Source organism: Eurypyga helias, unplaced genomic scaffold (genome assembly GCF_000690775.1).
Source record: "Eurypyga helias isolate BGI_N326 unplaced genomic scaffold, ASM69077v1 scaffold27351, whole genome shotgun sequence".
In the NCBI taxonomy this organism is placed as follows: Eukaryota; Metazoa; Chordata; class Aves; order Eurypygiformes; family Eurypygidae; genus Eurypyga; species Eurypyga helias.
Window position 1 is genome coordinate 4285 of NW_010229334.1, and position 19515 is coordinate 23799.

The 19515-nt window shown below is 41.4% G+C and overlaps 1 protein-coding gene across 1 annotated transcript; it reads right to left on the minus strand.

The window, feature by feature from the left end:
- Window positions 1–6577: 6577 nt before the first annotated feature.
- Window positions 6578–12028, minus strand: TMCC3 (transmembrane and coiled-coil domain family 3). The gene is made up of 3 exons (XM_010160375.1): window positions 11136–12028; window positions 9540–9675; window positions 6578–6948 (listed from the first exon to the last, which is right to left on the minus strand). Exons 1-3 carry the CDS (start codon window positions 12017–12019, stop codon window positions 6646–6648), a joined length of 1323 nt encoding a protein of 440 aa, XP_010158677.1. The 5' UTR covers window positions 12020–12028; the 3' UTR covers window positions 6578–6645.
- Between the last annotated feature and the right edge of the window lie 7487 nt (window positions 12029–19515).

A 19515-nucleotide genomic window follows, 5' to 3' on the forward strand; every position in this document is an offset into this window, starting at 1 on the left:
CAACCACTGCTTGGGTATGAGCGACGCTTCTCTTCCTGTTCCAAGTCAAACAGCAGCATTGTATTTTCCTCTCTGCCTTTCTATTTTTGGGTGCTAAAACAGTTACCAGGGTGTGTTATGTGCTCTCCAGAGCCAGAGTTAGGAACAACCGAGAGAACTGCTGATGAGTGAGGTGCCATTTTTACACGTGTTTTGCCAGTGTGCTAGCAGGGGTCATTCAGCCCACGCCAGAAGTGGGCAAGTCGTCAGTGGCTGAGGGGGGAAACTGCTGTTTGGCAATGGAGTTAGCCTTAATAGAGACTGCGTTCCAGGCACACAACCCGGCATGACAAGACCTTGGAAGGTCTGCAGGTGACATGGGAGCTGCTGTGCGTGCCATTTCCTCGAACAGGAAGTGCGACGTGATTGCAAAGCAACACGCTGTTACCTCACCGTTTCTGCTCTCTTCTTGCTGTAAAGATGGTGTCACTCCCAGTGGCTGCTGGTGCCACCTGACAAGACCTCAGCTTTGCGAAAAATAAATGCAAATGTTACGCTTTGTGTCAGCTGTGTTAACTATGAGGCATGTCAGTATTACGGCTTTGACAGATGTGACCAAGATTTCTGACAGTAAATGCAAAAATTCATTTTACGTTTCTAATTCAGTTTTCCAAAAAAACAATGCCTAGGCAGTCCAACTGCTTGGCACGATAGCATCACGTTTGCATAGCGTGTTCACGCAAGCTCGGGAGAACAGCAGTGACGACACCTCATCTGATGTTTGCAGTTTTGCCATGTCACAGCTGTAAATAAAATTCAAATTACCAGGTTTGTTCAAAACATCAGCAGAGCAGAACGATCAGTTCCATCAGTACTTTAAAGCCGGGGCTTGTGCTGGATTGAATGACTTTGCCACTGACAAAGAAAAACTGCTAGGGGTTTGAGTGATCAGACAGTACAGTTTAAGAAACAATGTTCATCATCAAGTAAATGTAAATATATTTATTTTTAAAAATGTTAATGGCACCTTAGAGGCAGTCATGACTACACAACAGAATATACAAAAATTACATTTTCGTAGTTGCATATTTCCACAGTGCTGCACAAAATGAATATGGTGTGAGAAACACTGTAGTTCACACACTGAGACAATTAACTTCAGTCAATAATAACAGACAATTTTTGGTACACCTCAATACTACCATCAGACCCTCGTTCCCTGGCAAAAAGGAAAGGTGGCTTTGTGCAAATCTTTCCACCACTAGTACAACTCAATACACTAAACATACAGCAAATCAACCGTACAAGATAGTCTGACCAGTCCTCATGCAGTCTTTATGTACAGCACCATCTCAGTTTGCTTTTTCAGGGAAAATAAGTAATTCCATTAACTAAGATTACACTTTTCTCAGTCTTTCACTGCTTTAATGTAAAATTGTCTGATTCTGCTGTATTCTACTCAGCATCAGAGACCATTCAAACTTCATCTTTTATCATGCCTTGCATTTTAAGGGGAGCAATATAATTAAAGGCCACATTCTGGCATGATGGTAAATGAAAAAAGCAGATAAATATTTGCTTGATTAAAAAAAGAGGAGAATAAACTTGCCTGATTGCTATTCCTAGATGGACTTTCAGAAGTGATTAAATTCTGTTATCCAAATTAAAGTGTTTAAGTACATTAATCTGTGTTTACCTTCTGTTCCACCACGGAATCCAGAAATAAAATGTCTGCATCACAGTGCGTAAGGAGCTTGGTTTCCATACCACCTAAATGAACCACAAAGATCTGTGGGGTTTTTTGGGTTTTTTTTCCTCAACTAATTTCTTGTTCATTGATTTTAACTTCAGAAAGCACTACCTGTGATTATGCTGCTGACTTCACATCAGACATAAGCCTGACTGATGCCTTTTTGAGCAGCAGCATTCAACTAACTTCAGGTGTTGGGAGAGCCTATGTTCTGTGGTAGCTAATAATTAGCTTGTAAAGCTTATGCTTACAGTGGATTTGTCCACCTTCACCTTCTAGTCATGTGCCTCATACAGCAAGTTGCCTTCACCTACTGAATTGCTATTCCCCTGAGAAGCAGTCGTGATTTGCTCAAAGAGAACCACTGGCTTTTAAATATCCTTCACGTAGTGCAAGTATCAGATCTCGACGTGACGGTCCTGCAGCAGAGGCACTGCGTAACCCAAGCATTTTGATACTGAATGAAAAGGCAGCCAGGTCTGATAGTCCTCGAAGAATTCGGGACAAGCAGACATCACAGGAGCACAGTAAAACAAGACGTTGCACGGACGCGTATAACGTAAAGCTGAAAGGAGAAGGAATGTCAACTGGGTCTCATTCAGTGCTGTCAATGACTAATTGGATGTTCAGCAATAATGGAGTGAGAGTTGAAGCTGGCGGAGGGATCCATTATACAAGTTTAGAGGAAACCTAATTTAGACCTGAATGCTAAAATGGGAGAGATCGGGAAAACTGTGCTAACCTTCCCAAGAAACTAAATCTCCAGAAACCGCTGAGCAAAAAGGCTGCCAACAGCCCATAGAACAGGTATTAACAACTACCTGAAGGCTCTTCAGTCGGAGAACTACTGTCGAAGGGAAGTGAAATAATTGACTACCAGGCAGCACCAAGCAGAAAAGACACTGTCTGGCAAGTTTCTGTTGAGTGGGAGTGTTTGAGAGGCTCGTGATAAGTACAAGGAGTATACTGAGAACGTCTAATGTGCTGTATGAGAACATAAATGCAAAGGTATCCTGACAGAACATGGTTAATTGATGGGGAAGCTGAACAAAGCTCTCAGTAAGAAAGGTCTTGCAACTGTTTGGGATGACCCGTTCACAGCAAGCAGAGCTCTGGCTGCAGGCCAGGTGTGTACACTCATACAGCCCCAGCCACAGCAGTGAAGTGGTGCCGATATGGAAATCGGTGGCATGGGCATCAGCCCTGGCTAGCCCCGCCACCAGCCTGCTCTCGATCTTGGGGACAGACACAGCCGGCCAGCCTTTTTGTCCCTGCTTCGCACTGCCAAGACCTTTCCATCAGCCCTTGAAGTCTCCAGCTGCAGAGAACTATCCACCTCTGTGGTAGGTTTTTCTTCTGGCCTAGTGAGCTAACATGGCATATGGAAGGCTGCAACACACACAAGGTAAGAAATGAGGGGTGGGGGAAGGCAGGAGGGGAGACCACCTTCCCCTTGGGATGTCCTTCCACTTGGGCAGAACTCCAGGCACTGCAGCCTTACTCTCTGAAAATCTATGGAATTTTCATCCAAAAGCAGGTTTTTGCCCTTCACAGCTTTTTGTAAGTTCTTGATGCACATCACATTCTCCAGTGATTTAAATCCAGCAGAGAAAATAACCTAGGGAAGTTCGTTGCCCATTTACCAATTAAGGTTGTTTTAATTTGCATGAGTAACATTATGCAGCCTTTACAGCTGCATTTTCCTGTGTCCTCTGCCAGCTATAAAGCCAATATGGAAACGCAAGACCCTTCTGTTTCCAATTTGGACCCAGTCAGATTTTATCAAGACAGTGAGCGATCGTTCGTAGGCCCATTGATTTTATGTTCTACCCTCACTTTGTGCTGAGGTCATCTTCCCGGACTGTAAGAGGATGTCCTTGGAGGAGAAGCCTTCAGGTCCCCAGGTCATACCATACCAAATTCCTTTGTTATATGAAAAGAGACAAATCTTTTCCTGCCTGACCTCCAGACTACCTGACATTACATTTTTAACTATATACACTAGAACTGGGAGGTTTATTTCTTCAAACATATAACTATACAACAGACAAAGGAGTTTTTCTTACACAAAAATTAACACATGGGATTTCTTTCTTGCACGTGTACCCTAGTGCACCCTTTTAACTAAATGCTAGACGAAGTGTTTTCCCAGGTGGCCAAAGCAGAAGGTGACTGTGCAAACTGATTAGAACAACGGAGATCATAACAAAGAAGCCAAGAAAACATCAGGAAGAGTCACAGCTTTCTGAGGAGCAGTACCAGGACTCTTGATTTTTTTTTTTTTTTTGGTAACAGATGTAGAATCTTGTGGCCTACAGAAATGAGGGAAATAAAAAAAAAGCGCATAGGGCTGATTAGCAAAATGGGTGGTGGAGTTTACGCAAAGACTTCAGAAAGTAAGGGACTCTGAAAAGAAGCACACTCACTGGCTGAAGAAATGGAAAGTACAGACTATAAAAAGACATTATATACCTTTTCAAAAACGAAGATAGGAAAAAAATCATACTAAACCAATGGAAAAGACCAAGAGGATATCAGGACACATCAAAAAGGCATACAAATAAACCAAGGGAAACCCTTTTTTGTGATGTAAAGACCAGGAAAGAGCGGCTACTTTTCTCCTTTTAATCTAACATTGTGGAAGGGAACTCCCTGTGAAGATAAGTTCAAGAGCTGCACTGGGGGAAGCAGTCTCCTCAGTTTATGAGCTGGCTGTAAAAGTAGGCTACGTACAACACCTGGAAGGTGGGGGTGAAGACCTGTTGCTGTGGGTACATACAATGCCAAAATGGGTTAAGCGACCTGTTAAGAAAGCTCTCCCTGACTGAACAGCAGCAGGAGCACATGCAACAATTGAGAGAGAAGTTTTATACATAATACAATACCTCTTCCCTTCTTCAGGGGATATCAAGAATACAGGGGAGTAAAAGCAAAGAGAATTAAAAAAAAATTAAAAAAAGGAAAAGAATGTATCTGTATAATAATACTTCCTGATACAACCAAGGATAAACCAATTGGTAAGTTTAGGTTTTATAAAGAAATTTTACCCTTAGCAGGACCTTTGCTTTCTACTCCAGCTTTCTCTGAAGATTACGCAGGTCTGGGTTAGGATAACATGGGTGTGCCTGATCTGATCCATTTCCGGTAACTGTGAGCCAGCACAATCCTTCCTGATTGCTCTGTTCAAAGATGTAGCACATATAAGCAATTCTTTAATGATTTTTACAGTGTTTTAATTGAATTTTCTAATGCTGAGTCATATCATTATTTATGCAGTTAATTCTGTCCTTTCTTCAGTCCCTGAAGCCACAAAAAGTAACTGTATTCACTGTAAATCCAGCTGTGGTAAAATGTCAAAGTTCCTCCCCCAACCCCTTTCCTCAGAATAAGGTTTTCTGAATTTCTACACCAACTACTGTGCTTGATTAAAAACAAATACAGACAACGAGTAATCCCCTCCCTCCCCCCTCCCCCTCAAACCAGCATAACAAATACTGCAACTGAAAAGAAAATCTGTCATGACAATTATTTTCAAATGAAGCAACACTGCACATCAAATAACTGGAGACATTGTGGGGGGGTTTTTTGGTTTTTGGGGTTTTTTTTTATTTATTTAATGGAGAGTGGAGAAGAATTCTAGTTGTGGTGGTTTGTTTTGGTGTGGGTTTTGTTATTTTGTTTTGTTTTTTGGTTTTTTTTTAATTAAAGATCTTGTTTTACATCATGGCTGAAAGCCAAGCAGATTCAGGGAATTTTTTTTTTTTTTTTTCCAGTTCTTAAATCAAGAAAACTAAATTCCAGTAAGAAAACACCACCAACCTGTCTCCTAGTAGTGGTACTGTATGCTAATACATCGTATTCAGGAATGTTTGTCAAAAAAGTCTGCACAGTGTTTGTGTATTTACAGAAGTTTAACTCCGTGCTCACCTAAGGACCTGTTCCCTCACGCTTCTTCCGCATTCCTTAATCCAACACAAGAAAAAGAAATCCACTGTACCCAGAGTCCCACCACCTATCCACTTTGCACGCAGTTAGGCACCCCAACAATTCAGCGCTAACAAGGCTAACCTAGATGTTGCCTCTCTCCGCACTCCTTTCCCCTTGCAGGTTGCAGAGCCTGAAGCAAGGAACAGCTTTGGTCTGCATAGCAACCTACCCACCAGTTACTTGCTGCTTCACTCCTTTATGAAGTGGCCTGGACATCTCGCCATTCCATTCAGTGCATCTTTGGCAGCCTTATGCCACATCTCTGTGTTTCCTGAGTGCAATAGGGAACCGTGCCAGGATAGAACAACCGCTAACTGTGGTCAGTAGTCACCACTGGTCTAATTTACAAACAATAAACTCTCTGTGCACAGGGTCACTAGCAGAAGCATCGTTTTGCTGGTCCTGAAAATGAGAAACCGCATATACAAATACCCATTAATTCAGAAGCAAGAACTATTAATACATGTGACTAATTTTGCTTATCATTCTAATTGGATTCAGAGAGAAATATTCACTTACTGGTCTAACAGGGGTGATAGACATTGTGGTACACTCCCTCCTAAACACACTCTTTGCACTCAGGTATAGCAAAAAGCACACCTGACATTTGCAGTTGCCTGGATCCCTCCCAGAGCATCACACCATCTTTCGCAGGCGTGGGTTTGCAAAGTGGAAAATCCGTTGGATTAAGGCAGAAGAGCGACATAAGCGAGCAGTTCAGCATAGACATAACCAATTAGACACAACCTCATTGAACAGGCAACTGACTGCCAGCAAGTATGCATTTATGTATTTACACCCTAAAGTCCAAGAGTCTTTGTAGCCTTCTCCATCCAGTCTGCATGTTTAAACTGACAAAAAATAAACTTGTATACACACAACACTTAAAAAAAGAAAAAAAAGGAAAGAAAGCAGGCAGACCAGCAGCTTCATCTCGGTATAATCATCCTTTCTATGGCACAAATGATATGATCCCAGTTTTTACAAAATATTGCCAGAAGTGTCACTGCGAAAAAAGTGCAAATGATATGAAAACGGCTCTTCATCATAGGAGCAATGAACTTTGCAATAGTTGAAACGCACACTAAGATGACAGTCATGAAGGCCAGGATAACATTTATACATTTCCCCAGGAGCACTTTGGCATTAACCGTTTCGGACTGCTGTGCTTGCTGTTCTTGCTGATGGAGCTCCAGCTTTGAAACCCGGGTCTGGCATGATTCCAAGGCTTCCTGGAGACAGAAAACAAGAATTAGAGCAGCTGTATTTCCATACACCACTTTTCCCGTTTTAGCTGCAGAGCCATCCATCAGCTAGATTACAAGTGTAATTTATTATAGACTTCTAAACCTTGAATGAACCACCATCTCTTTTAAAGATAAATGCACATCTGTATCTACACGTGCGCATTGTTGCCTGCTCAGGCACAATCAAGCCTGACACCACTGTCCAAAAATGTAGTTTTTACATTTTTCATGCTTGAGAAAAAGGATCGTAACTCTAATGCTGACAGCGGATAATGTTTCCTGGATGTACTGATGAGATAAGGTACTGCAGAAAGCTGTTGCCGTGGCAACTTTCACAGCATTAAAACAGCAAAGTTGGTTTCTTTGCATACACCACGGAAAACATTAGGGTAGTACAAGATTGCCGTGATGCTAATTAACCCTGCTTTGCAACAGGTACCATTTGGTTGACATCACCTCTCTGGTCTACAGGACATTTTCTCTCAAAGCCACCCATCGTACAGTTCCGGGATGGGGTCCTCAGTAAGAAACTGCCTTCTCCCTGTGCCAGTGGAAAGGCTCATTAATCCACACCCAAGTGGGCAGCGTGCAGTAGAGAAGCCTGTGGTGATGCTTTTATGGGATTCTCTCTCTCACATGCGATGTTCCACTTCACACTTTCTTCTAAAGAAAGCAGACCTTGCTCTTCTGCTTGAGGGTTGACTACAAATGGTCTGAGTAAAATGGTTCCTAGGTCACTAACCCCACGCTTAAGCCCTCTCGAAGTGAAAGGCGGAAAAATTTCCGACCGCTTCACTTCCTTGACAAAACACCACTTTTTGCCAGAGCTGGGACTTGGGCACCACCACATAACACAGTACAAGACTATAATTTAATGAGGTCCATCAACTCAAAATAACCTTTTACCACTATATAAAAGGGAAAAAATTATGCCCCAGCATCCCTACTTCCTTCCCCACTCAAACTCCAAACCTCCTCCTTGCATGGGCAGGGGTATTTACCTGATCACACAGTAAGCTGATTCAATGCAATCCTCCATGTAAAGGCAAGCCAACCAACCCACTGCACACAGAGTTACTGGCTTTCTTTGGCTGGGTCAGTGTGTTGTTTTGGCAAGCCGAAGTGGCTAACCACGCGCCCATCCAGGCACCAAACTCAGCGCAAAGCACGTGGCACAGCACCTGACCTTTCGCTGTGCTAGGAATTACTAAGGATACAGAAGACAGTTCTTAATGGCACAACGTCCCTTAGGGTTCACACATGCTCTCCACTACACACTAGAGAACGTGCCTGGTCCTTCTTCCACTCTGACCGTAAGTCACTCTCAAACCATCTCATGATGCTTTGGACAAAACCAGCTGTTTTAAAAACACAGTCTGCCCATCCCTTATGGACAGCATTCTCCCAAGTTAGGTTGTGACTTAAAATATCCACAACTTCAATGCTTTTACTCTATTTTAGTTTATTTGCCCCCAAGAGACAGGGTTGAACAGCCCAATTGTAGAGGGATAAAAGAAACAAGGCTGTATCAACATAGCACTTCAATTAGTTTTAGAAGTCTGACACCCCTCTAGGGTTCTGCTAATGAGTTAGTGAACATTTCACAGCCCTTCTGCTGGAGAACTCGGATCTCATTCAGTTTTGACATCCCCAAGATGCCTTCACAGAAAGGAATCCGGTACAGGAGACCGAAAACCTACAAAGGAACCTATGGCATGCTTAGATTCAGTACCATCCCCTTCCCACTGTTCCCAGGGGTTCCTGACTCTCACACTACTCAGGAAACAGGCTGATCATCCTGCTGCCTGCGCTCTCTACGTTTAGAAATGCGAGCGCAGGGGTGTACAGGACAGGGTTTGGTTGGTTTGGGGTTTTTTTTTACCATCTGAGCCAATACAAAGTCTTTGAACATTCCTCAGTTGTCAGTGAATTTAAACTCACCATTTAAAGTGTTTTCACCATTTTCCACCACTTGCCCAGGATTTGGGTAGAAATATTAGCATTACATAAATGCTTATATCATACATAAATATTTAAGCACGTAACTATGTGCTGTCAGGACAAACTTGTAGAAATTATTACTCGTTTTTGACTGAAGCCAGGCATGACCACAACTGATCAATGAGGTGAAGACATTCTACAGCTTTCATTATAGGGGTTGTCATGACCATGGATTAAAACTCTTAGATTATAACTGGTAAATCTACAAGTCTATTTATCAATTAGCTCTCTTTTTACCTTCAACTCAATTTATAATAAACCTTGCCAGTGATATGACTGCATATTGCCGAAAGTCTGAGCAAGAGGTTTGTGTTAGGACAGTCAAAAGTGACACTTTATGCAATACTCAGAGAAGACTCAATTCCTTCCTCCTCTGGTGCAAGAAATTAAAACAGGCAATTCTTCATCCACATGTCACCAATTTGAATGTGCTGGGTTTTCATCTTAAAACAGACAAAACATGGGCTTAAATCTTCCCCCAGATTCCTTATATACAAAGACTTTGAAAGATGCAAGTGTTTTACAGCATAGTTTCTACAAAATGTTAGAAATTTATGATAAGGAAAAAAAAGTACCTGAACATCCCGTGATCGCTCATACGCCTGATACGCCACTTTCTCCTCTATGCTGGCCAGCTCTTGTTTCAAGTTTGCTGTCTCATGCTGATGAAGATCAGTGAGGTCATTTAACTGGTCTTCCAATCTTTCGTATCTTACCAGGAAAAAAGGTCTAAGTTTAGTGCATTCTATTCACATAATGCTAAATCATGAAAACAATTACACAATTTAAAAGGTAACTTCTCAATGTACTATGGTTTCACCTGACTGGCATTTACAGAGCACATAGAGAAGTCGGTAAAAACTTTGGAAACTCTCCGTAAGTATTTATTCAGCAAACTGAAAGCCTTTTTTTAGCACTCCTTCCTGGCAGTGGGTGTTAAAAAGCAAATATTTGTACATCATTAGCAACTTATATGAACTATAAACAGTGGCTAAGGGTATCCAACTCACATTTTTCCGTTTCTCACTTTTCATTCAGACAAGAATGGTTTCATAAGTAAGCCTGAGCCAGTTAACAGCTCACCAGTAGCGAGAGGAAAAACACGTTCCCTGCATCCCCTCTCAAACACAACTGCAAGGTCCTGCCATTCACATATAGCCTGTTCTGGCATGCCTCTGCACAGTAAACCCAACCAAACAATCAGAAAACTTAACTTTTTATGGTGAGTTTGTAACTTGGTGTTACACACAAGCAGGCAAACGTTGCAGTCAGCACAGAAATGATGGAGGCAAAATTGTCTATCTGTGGAAACGGTGACTGGAGACTTGAGATCTTAGTGGCAGCGAGCTGTCAGAAAAGACTGCCCTGCCTTCTCCCAAAACCAAGCCCTGAGTGCAGTAGGCCATTTGCTCTGTTCTTTCCTCCCCCATGTTACTACCCGATATCCACACTTGCTTCGTATTTCAAGAAATGTAAACAAGGGAAACATTAAATATCGCAATTCCTACTGAGTCTTTGCCCATTAGTGTGGTGAAGACTTCAAGAATCAACAGTTACTTTAACAAGTGATATGACAAATGGGATACAGATACACCAGGTGCAAACCCTCTGTAGAACATCTCACTTCCCAGGGTGGATGATAAAGGAATTAATTGCCAAGTAGAAATGCAAGAGGCAGTTGTGCTACAGCACTTAAAATTACATTGTACATCACTGTGTTACAGCAGGGTGCAAAGTAACACTGCATCCACCTGATAGCAATGTGTCTGATTAGTCCTGAGTACCTTGTCCAAATACTTAAGGATTTGTTTTATCAGCTGGAAGTCAGCTCTGCTACACTGCAGACTGAGTAGCATTTTCAAGTCACAATAGATCAGAATTATTCCACCAGTTACAAAACAATCAGCATCTCCTATACGCAGTATTCACGTAAACAATATGGCAGTAAAATGTCAGATGAGGGAATTTTCTGACAAGCTTTCAACAAAAGGCAAAGAACCACCACACCATTTGAGAGGAAATATTAATGTCCTCCCTGTATTTTCAGTTATTAGGAGTGGAATGCTCCTGCTTCTTAATTATCACACAGGCAAGCACACCCACATTTACACTTCCCAAATAGCTTCTATACCCATTCAAAAGTCACTTCGAGAGAACAGTTAAAAAAATACCTATATCTTTCCTCTTGCAACATCTGAGAAATAAAGCCATAGTCTCTTTTAAATTGTGCTTTTAAATTCTCAATATCATCAGCTAATTGGGACTGTGTCTCCTTGATTTCCCTTAGTTCCTCCAAAATCATGGAAAGCTTTCCTTGGCTGTCCAGGGTACTTGCCACAGCAGGCCCAAAGGAAGTATTCCCATTACTATCCGCTGAGCCAGAGGTCCCGCTTGAGCATTCATCATCACTAACATATTTTGGTTTAGCAACAATGGTGGCGCTGCCCCCATACGTTCTTGAACTTGTTTCTGGCCGAAATTCATCCAAGGTATTTTTGAGATGAGCAATGTTGTCTGCACTACCAAATTTGTTTCGGATGAGGTTTGCGAACTCTCTAGACTTGCTGAAAACAAAGACAGGCGGTGTCAAGGATACACCCGGCACACCCGACTTGCCGCTCTCTGTTCCATGCCCAGAGGTACGAGGCTTTCCGTGATGAATATCTTTCAAGTTATCTTTGGAAGTATCCTTAGTACTTTTGGAAGATCCATTTTGTTCAATATCCTTAAGTTTTTTGTGGTACTGTTCCAATTTCTTCTGCAGCTGAGCAATAGAGTGGGCAGATTTCTGGTTCTTTTTCTCAAAGACTTGTTTAATGCGCCCAGCCTGTTGCTTGTCTGCACTGTTGACCAGTTTCAAATACTCGGCCACATTTCCATCTCGAGCTGTTTGTTCAACTTTGATTTGTTCTGTAACCTTGAGGATTTTCTGTTTCAAGCTATCTGCGCTGAGTTTGACTTTGTGGAACTCTAGGACCCCATCTGGCACATCAAAGTTCAGGTTGGTGTCAGAGCCTCCACGGCGTATGTTAAGTGGTAAACTCAGTGTATTCATGTCATGTCTTTCCACCTGAGGAGAGAGAAAAAGAGATAAAATCTGAATTCTGCTTTTTCAAATACGAATTTCGGTTTCCTTTTCCACATGTAATTATGACAAGTACACAGAATAAAGTAGCTTACAGCAGCAAAAGAAAAATTTCCTCCTGCAAAGTCAAAAGTCAAAGGGAGGTGTGAGACAAGAATGACCTAACAAGGTCATCTCATGCCAGCCTCTGTGATGAAGAAGGTACATTTCATTATAGCTGCCACAACATCATGTCTACAGGGACTGCTTAACAAAAATTCTAGCCATACTAGGTGTTCAGAGCTTTAAGACCAGAGGGAACTAATACAATTGCTCAGGAGAAGATGATTGCAAAGCCTAGGCAGAAGCTGTATTAGAGTATATTTTAAAAGGATGCATTTGTGGAATGCTTTAACCACTCTTTGCTTCAAAATGCCTGATGTCCTGTATTAAAAGTTTGATTTCTAACTACAGTATTTATTATTGTCTGTAATGCTGAAGATCTTGCAGCAAGACCTATGCACACATACATGTCCAGTGATCACCGGTCAATCTTTTCCTCGATTAAAAACATAAAAACATCATTCAGCATAGCTGTAAAACTTGTTTTCTCATCCTTATACAGTTTTGATGGCCCTCCTGGAAACTCTCTCCAGTATTCCTGTATTCCTCTTAAAATACAAGCTCAAGAATCAGACAGTGTCCTGCTGTTAATCACATGCATCATGCATAGATTGATCAGGAGTGCTATTCTCACCCTGGGTCTATCATGATGGGATACAAACACAGAGCGGCTAATACAGCCATGAAATTGGATCTGCATCTAACAATTTCAGAGACAAGAACATCCCCACTACTACTTTGTATTATTATTCTGATATTAATGAGGATTACAGTACTTTTTTTCTGTTTGTACTGCTCCAGGTGCAAACCAGGAAACATAAAAGTTCACATGAGAATCACAGAATGGTTTAGGTTGGAAGGGACCTTACAGACCATCCAGTTCCAACCCTCCTGCCATGGGCAGGGCCACCTTCCACTAGACCAGGTTGCTCAAAGCCTCATCCAGCCTGGCCTTGAGCACTTCCAGGGATGGGGCATCCACAGCTTCTCTGGACAACCTGTGCCAGTGCCTCACCACCCTCTCTGGGAAGAACTTCTTCCTGATATCCAATCTAAACCTCCCCATTTCCAATTTAAACCCATTACCCCTTGTCCTGTCACTACAGGCCCTTGTAAAAAGTCCCCCCTCAGCTTCCTTGTAGCCCCTTCAGGTACTGGAAGGTGCTATAAGGTCTCCCCGGAGCCTTCTCTTCTCCAGGCTGAACAAGCCCAACTCTCTCAGCCTGTCCCCATAGCAGAGGTGCTCCAGCCCTCTGAGCATCTTCGTGGCCTCCTATGGACTCACTCCAACCGGTCGATATCCTTCTGAAGCTGAGGGCTCCACAGCTGGATGCAGTACTCCAGGTGGGGCCTCAAATATTCACCTACCTCTAAGAAAAATGAAAACTTGAAAATGTAAACTGAAGAGTTCTGGAGTTGACAATTTCTTCTGGAGAATATTAGTTAATGGTGATCTTTAAGACTTGGACTCTGTGCCAGGGATTATACCAGTGCTGTGGCCTAATAGCTCCAACTTTACCAGTTTGTTAAAAATAATTGATATTGAGCCACATGCTTAATTATTAAAAAGAGGTTCAAGTAACTTTTATAAATACATAAAAACTGTATATGATCTAACATCAGTGTGCCTCACTGTAAATCCACTTTATTGATGAGATCTGGTTTTAGCATTTACACAACACACGGATGACATTCTATATTGAGGGTGATAACTAATTTAAAGAGTAATAAAAATAACAAGTGCCAAAACTAACTACCATTTTTATAGATTTTTTTTTAATTGAACAAGTGTTAGAAATACAGCTAATAGAAAAAAATCCAGCTTTTACAGATCACTTTAAAAAGTGGTAACATTCATAATACTATTGTGGTAGCTAAAATATGTATTTGATATAAGCAAAAATAATTTGACAAAGGATACTTGTGTCTTTCCAAATGCTCATACGGCAAAGAAAAGCAATCTAGACAAATAGCTGAAAAGCTCAGATACTAGACCTGTACCCCATAATGCAAATGTTTCTTTAAACGGATTTACTGGGTCTAGACAAATTCAGTAAAGAGAAAAAGCTCTGTATAAAACAATAGTTTCCTGAAACAACCTCAGACATTTTTTTTAATAAGCTTTGGCACAAAATTATACTGTAATAAATCACCAAATTGCATATACACACAAGACAGATCCATCACTGACGGCATTCAGGACAAGCTGCACATACTTCCAAGAATGGGTGGGTCTATCTCTAACCTTTACACAGCATTAAGTGTTTACTTCCTTAGTACAAAACAGTCTAAAAATATATTGTAATAATTGGACATAATCCCAAATCCTTCCTCACTGGAGTCCCTAATGGTCAGCAAGGTCTATCATCCCCATTCACCCCTTGCCTTCCTGGAACTTCAAGGTCACAACATCAACAGAGATAAAAAAACCCACCAGTATGGAGGTAATACATCTGCTGAAAGTTGCTTTGCTTTTGGAGCTGAGGAAATCAATGAGCATGTGGCAAATCTACTTCTGAAGTAAGTAAAACTAATCATAAGGTCAGTTAATCTTTCGTATCTTTATCAACAATCTGGATGAGGGGATCCAGTGCACCCTCCATAAGTTTGCACTTGACACCAGGTTGGGTGGGAGTGTTCACCTGCTTGAGGGTAGGATGGCGCTATACAGAGGGACCTGCAGAGGTTGGATTGCTGGGCTGAGGCCAACAGTATGAGGTTCAACAGGGTCAAGTCCCGGGTTCCTGCACTTGGGTCACAACAAATCCATGCAAAGCTACAGGCTTGGGGAAGAGTGTGGCAAGTGGAAAGCTGACTGGTGGAAAAGGATCTGGGGGTGTTGGTTGACAGACAGCTGAATATGAGCTGGAAAGTGGTTGAGCCACCATCCCTGGAGACGTGTAGATGTGGTGCTTAGGGACATAGCTTAGTGGTGGACTTGGCAATGCTAGGTTAACAGCTGGACTCAATGATCTTAAAGGTCTTCTCCAACCTAAACAACTCCATGATTCTATAACCCCAGATATCCTTTAGCAGGTGTCTGCACTTCAATATTCAACAGCTGGGGAGTTTCAAGCTTTCATCACACAGAGGCTGACTGACCTGTAGAGCTTTGGATACTTTAGAAAAGTTTCCCCATTATGCCACCTTGGTCTGGCAATTATAAAAACTCAGTTCTTGTACTAAGCAAGTTAGGCAAGACCTCAGATACAAACTAAGCATACTAGGCAAGACCCCACATACAGAACCCACTCCTTCTCAGGGTCAATTTGACCACCTATATTTCCACTTTAATTCACTTTATTAGCGCCACAGAGTTGAGACAGAGCACAGGCACCTCAAGAAATGTGTAAATGTGCTTGTAATTTTAGTTTAACACACACACACAAAAAGTTTCAAATGCTTTAAAACAAAACTCTGTAGAATGCAATGCCAAAAAAAAAAAAAAGCATGGGAAATTGGTTTCGGTCTGCGATATTTAATACTTTGATTGGGAACTTGGGTGATAACGTAAGATCACCGATACAAGCTTCAGCTCAGAAGAGAGAATGGAGATAAGTAACAATGAAGAGGTCGATAACCTAGAGTGGTCAAGATCACTCAGCCAAATAAAAAGTACTATACAGTATATAATTTGAAACAGTCATCATCATACCTGTAGGGCCATTTAATTTAGTTTATACTGATAAGCAAGAGCCCTCTCAATTTGGGAAGAAAGTACTGTAACAAGGATTTCCAGGTAACTTTCCACATAAGTTCTGGTGTTTCTAGAAAGACAGCTTTTACTCTCTTGGTCAGTGCCAAATACCCATGTATAACCTGCAACCCAAACAGCCAAGTTCACACCAACGTTGTTTTGCCTCAAATCCCATGGACATGCTCAGTTCAAACTAGGAGTATCCCGGAAGTAACCTTTTCTCTAATTTCTAATTAAAGGACTGAACTAAGGCCAAATTAGCTAGGTCAGTGCTTGTGTGTAAATAAGTCTTTAGATATGGTACTATTTCAGATCAAACCAACAATGGGAGAAAAGAACAATGGGGGGAAGAGGCAGTTTTCTGCTTCATTTCTAACACCAGCTCTTTCAAAACCCAACAACATCCACTGAAGTCACTCGTGTCACGACTCGCACTCAGTCCTGTTCCAGGTTGTTCCCCAACATAAAACTGACAGGAAGAAACCAGTTCCAATACAAACAATTTATGTGCCTAGACAGTGCGAACTTCAACAGGCCTTTATAAAAGCAAGCAAGCTACTTTTAATTTACTGTTCAGCAGTCACGTTAAACAAGCAAACAAAAAACCCAACCCAAAACAAAAAACACTGTCCTGGCTAGGGAAAACAACACAGCAACAAACTAATACTCAGGTTTACTATGCTTAAGTTTCTTAAGCAGGCAAGGGGTAGGCTCCACACCCCACAGTTGACTATTTTGCTTCAGATCAGTGCCACTAATTAAGGAGGAGTCATTAAAATACTCCCTTTTGACGTCTTAAATCAAAACAGGCATCACTAACGCGCATGTTCCTTCTCTTAGATTTCCACGAAGATATAAGGAAACACTTGGGAGCCCCAGATCCCCAGGTGCTACAGGGGTGGTTCCATCGAGAAGTGCTTACGAGAAGCCTGCAATCCCACTGAAGGAGAGTACCCTTGTCCTGACAAAATCCCCCAGAATACAGCCACCAGGAATCAGTGTGGGGGTGGCATATTTCTGAAGAGTGATGCAAGGCATTCTATATCTCTTCTAGGCTAATTGTTCAACTCACCTTAAGTGTTTCTAGTAAGTGCTTCCACCCACACCCATCCCCAGGCTTTATGGATTTTCCTCCCCTGCCATTCAACAATAGGCTTTCTTTTTCTAAAGATATTCAAACAGGTGGCAAGAACAAAATTTTCCAGAATACTGTGAAACACACTGTGAAAAGCCAGATGCTATACATTTTCAGTTATTAAATCCTTTTCTATGAATGAGAATTTGATAAAAAGCCAGCCACATCCCTGCCATGACTGAGTAACCGCTTCTCAGTAACAGCATAAGCTTCTGATTTCCCACCACTGCGATTTAGAGCGTGCTTTCCTTCATATCGCTCCACTGTCCAACTTCACAACTTAACTGTTCCATATGGATAAAGCTACAACAGATCACTTGCTCCCTCCACATGGTTCTTTCTGTTTCAGTCAGCTCTTAACTTCATTGCTCTTCAGACTGTCTAAGCATTTCCCAAAATGCCAGCTCCTGGAACTGTACAAACATACAAGAGATTTCCAGGGAATATTACTAAGTGCCTTGCCCTCAGTTACAGAGAAATATCTCTCACATCTAACTTAATAGTCTACAACCAACCAAGTCCTCCTTCCCCCAAAAGACAGACAATGTTAAGTAATATTTAAATACGTGATCTTAAAAAAAAAAAAAAAAAAAAAAATCAAACCCACAACCCAACACTGATTTTGGAAAGTCTAATTCATGGCTCTATTGTTTTGAGCTGGCAACACTTTAACAGGAACATTAAGACTTTACAGTAGTAGGGAATTTTGGAAGCACTACCATTCAGAGATAAAACACTCTTAAATCATAGAATGGTTTGGGTTGGAAGGGACCTCAAAGATTACCTGGTTGCAAATCCCCTGCCATGGGCAGGGACACCTTCCACTGGAACCCAGACAGATTGGCAAATGTAGGCAAAGGACCCAAGATGTGGGTCTTCTGTTTGTGTTAAGGGTTGCACAACTTCCATTTATAAACAAGAGAACAATAGCCCCATCACGCATAAGCTCTTTTCGTTTGCGTTAATGCTGCAGGCAGCACATCCTGAGCATATAAACAATCACATCTTGTCCTGCACATGAACTGAGTCACTTACTCAGAGGAGCCTGCTTGCTTCTTCCTTTTATCCCCTATTTGGCTCCACCCTGGGCTGATAAAGTAAAATCTCAAAAATATGTTTTTGTTTCATCAGCAGCTCTGCCTATACACAGAATTTTTAGTTCATTTTTTGACTTGAAGGCCTAATCCAAAAGAAAAGATCTACTTCACTACATTATGTGACTAACAACCACAGACTATTAAGCAGCTTAGATGTCATTTTACACTCTCATGGGAACTACTGAAAGGCATACAGCTGTGGCTTTCATCCCTCTTTAAGACGACTTCACACATCTCTCAAATATTACAGGCTCTAAGGTTTGCTTGTCCATTAAATTCAACATCCGGCAGCCCTCCTTCCAGGTGTCAGCAGCAAGCAACAAACCTATTTGAACTTGGAAATGTGCTGAACATCACAAGGTCTCTCCTTCCTCCCTCCTCCTCCCCACCTCTGCCCTCCTACTTCAGGCTGCTCTTCAGGAAAGGATCTCCCTTTTGAAGGGCATTTTATTTACCTCTCCATGATAACTAGTAACTTGACAAGGCAACTCCATTTTTTTATTTTAAGGTTACTTACTTAAAATGCACAAGCAAACTTTCACTATATGCCACATTACACATATACGAGTACATTTTTTGTTCCACACTTGATACCCAAGGCTTGCATTTGTGCCCAATACCACAAATAAGCCCAAAGGCAGAGAACTTTGGAGACAGGGCCACCAAAAATCAAAAGCTCTAGCCATACTTTATGATCTACATTTACTGAAAGAAATTTTAAAAAGCAAAAAAGAAAGACAAGCCCAGAAAACAAGGAGAGATGAAAGGTTTTATTTTTAAACCTACTTTATTTAAAAAAAAAAACCAAAACGCCCTAAAAACCCCACCCCCAACAGTTTGAAATAGAACACCTACAATATTTTTATTAACAAAGTTGTATTTTGTTGTGCAAGATATGGACAACTAAAACTGGAATCACACAGATGCATTGTTATACAGGTCGTTCGTTATTCAAACACTGCTGCAATAATGGTATTTTAAGCTACTATACATAACTGATTAACACTGCTCTGAGTAAACTCTGGAGAAAACATCTTAATTGCTGTGCAATAAGTGCCAAAATTCTCTGCAGATTCAACGGATTTAAGCCTCTACCTCCTGAAGAGCAGAACAACAGAACTTTAAAGGATTTTCTTATGTACATTTCTTTTTAAAATAGCAAAAATCCTTTCCTTTCTTTTCACTGAAGGGGCAATGTAAAAACAGAAGCTTAGTTTCCTGCTCAGGCAACATGCCTTGCCTATCTTCCTCCTGGAAGAAAATGAAACATTGTCCCCCAAGTTAATGTAAGTAACATTGTTTTGAAAAGTAAAAGTATAATGGAACAAGGTTTTCTGCTGCTGTGACTATGCTCCTAAACTGGGTCACAGGCAATTCTTTCCATTTGTGAACAGAACTAATCAAGTCTTAGAGAGCAGCTATAAGAGTTCTCCTT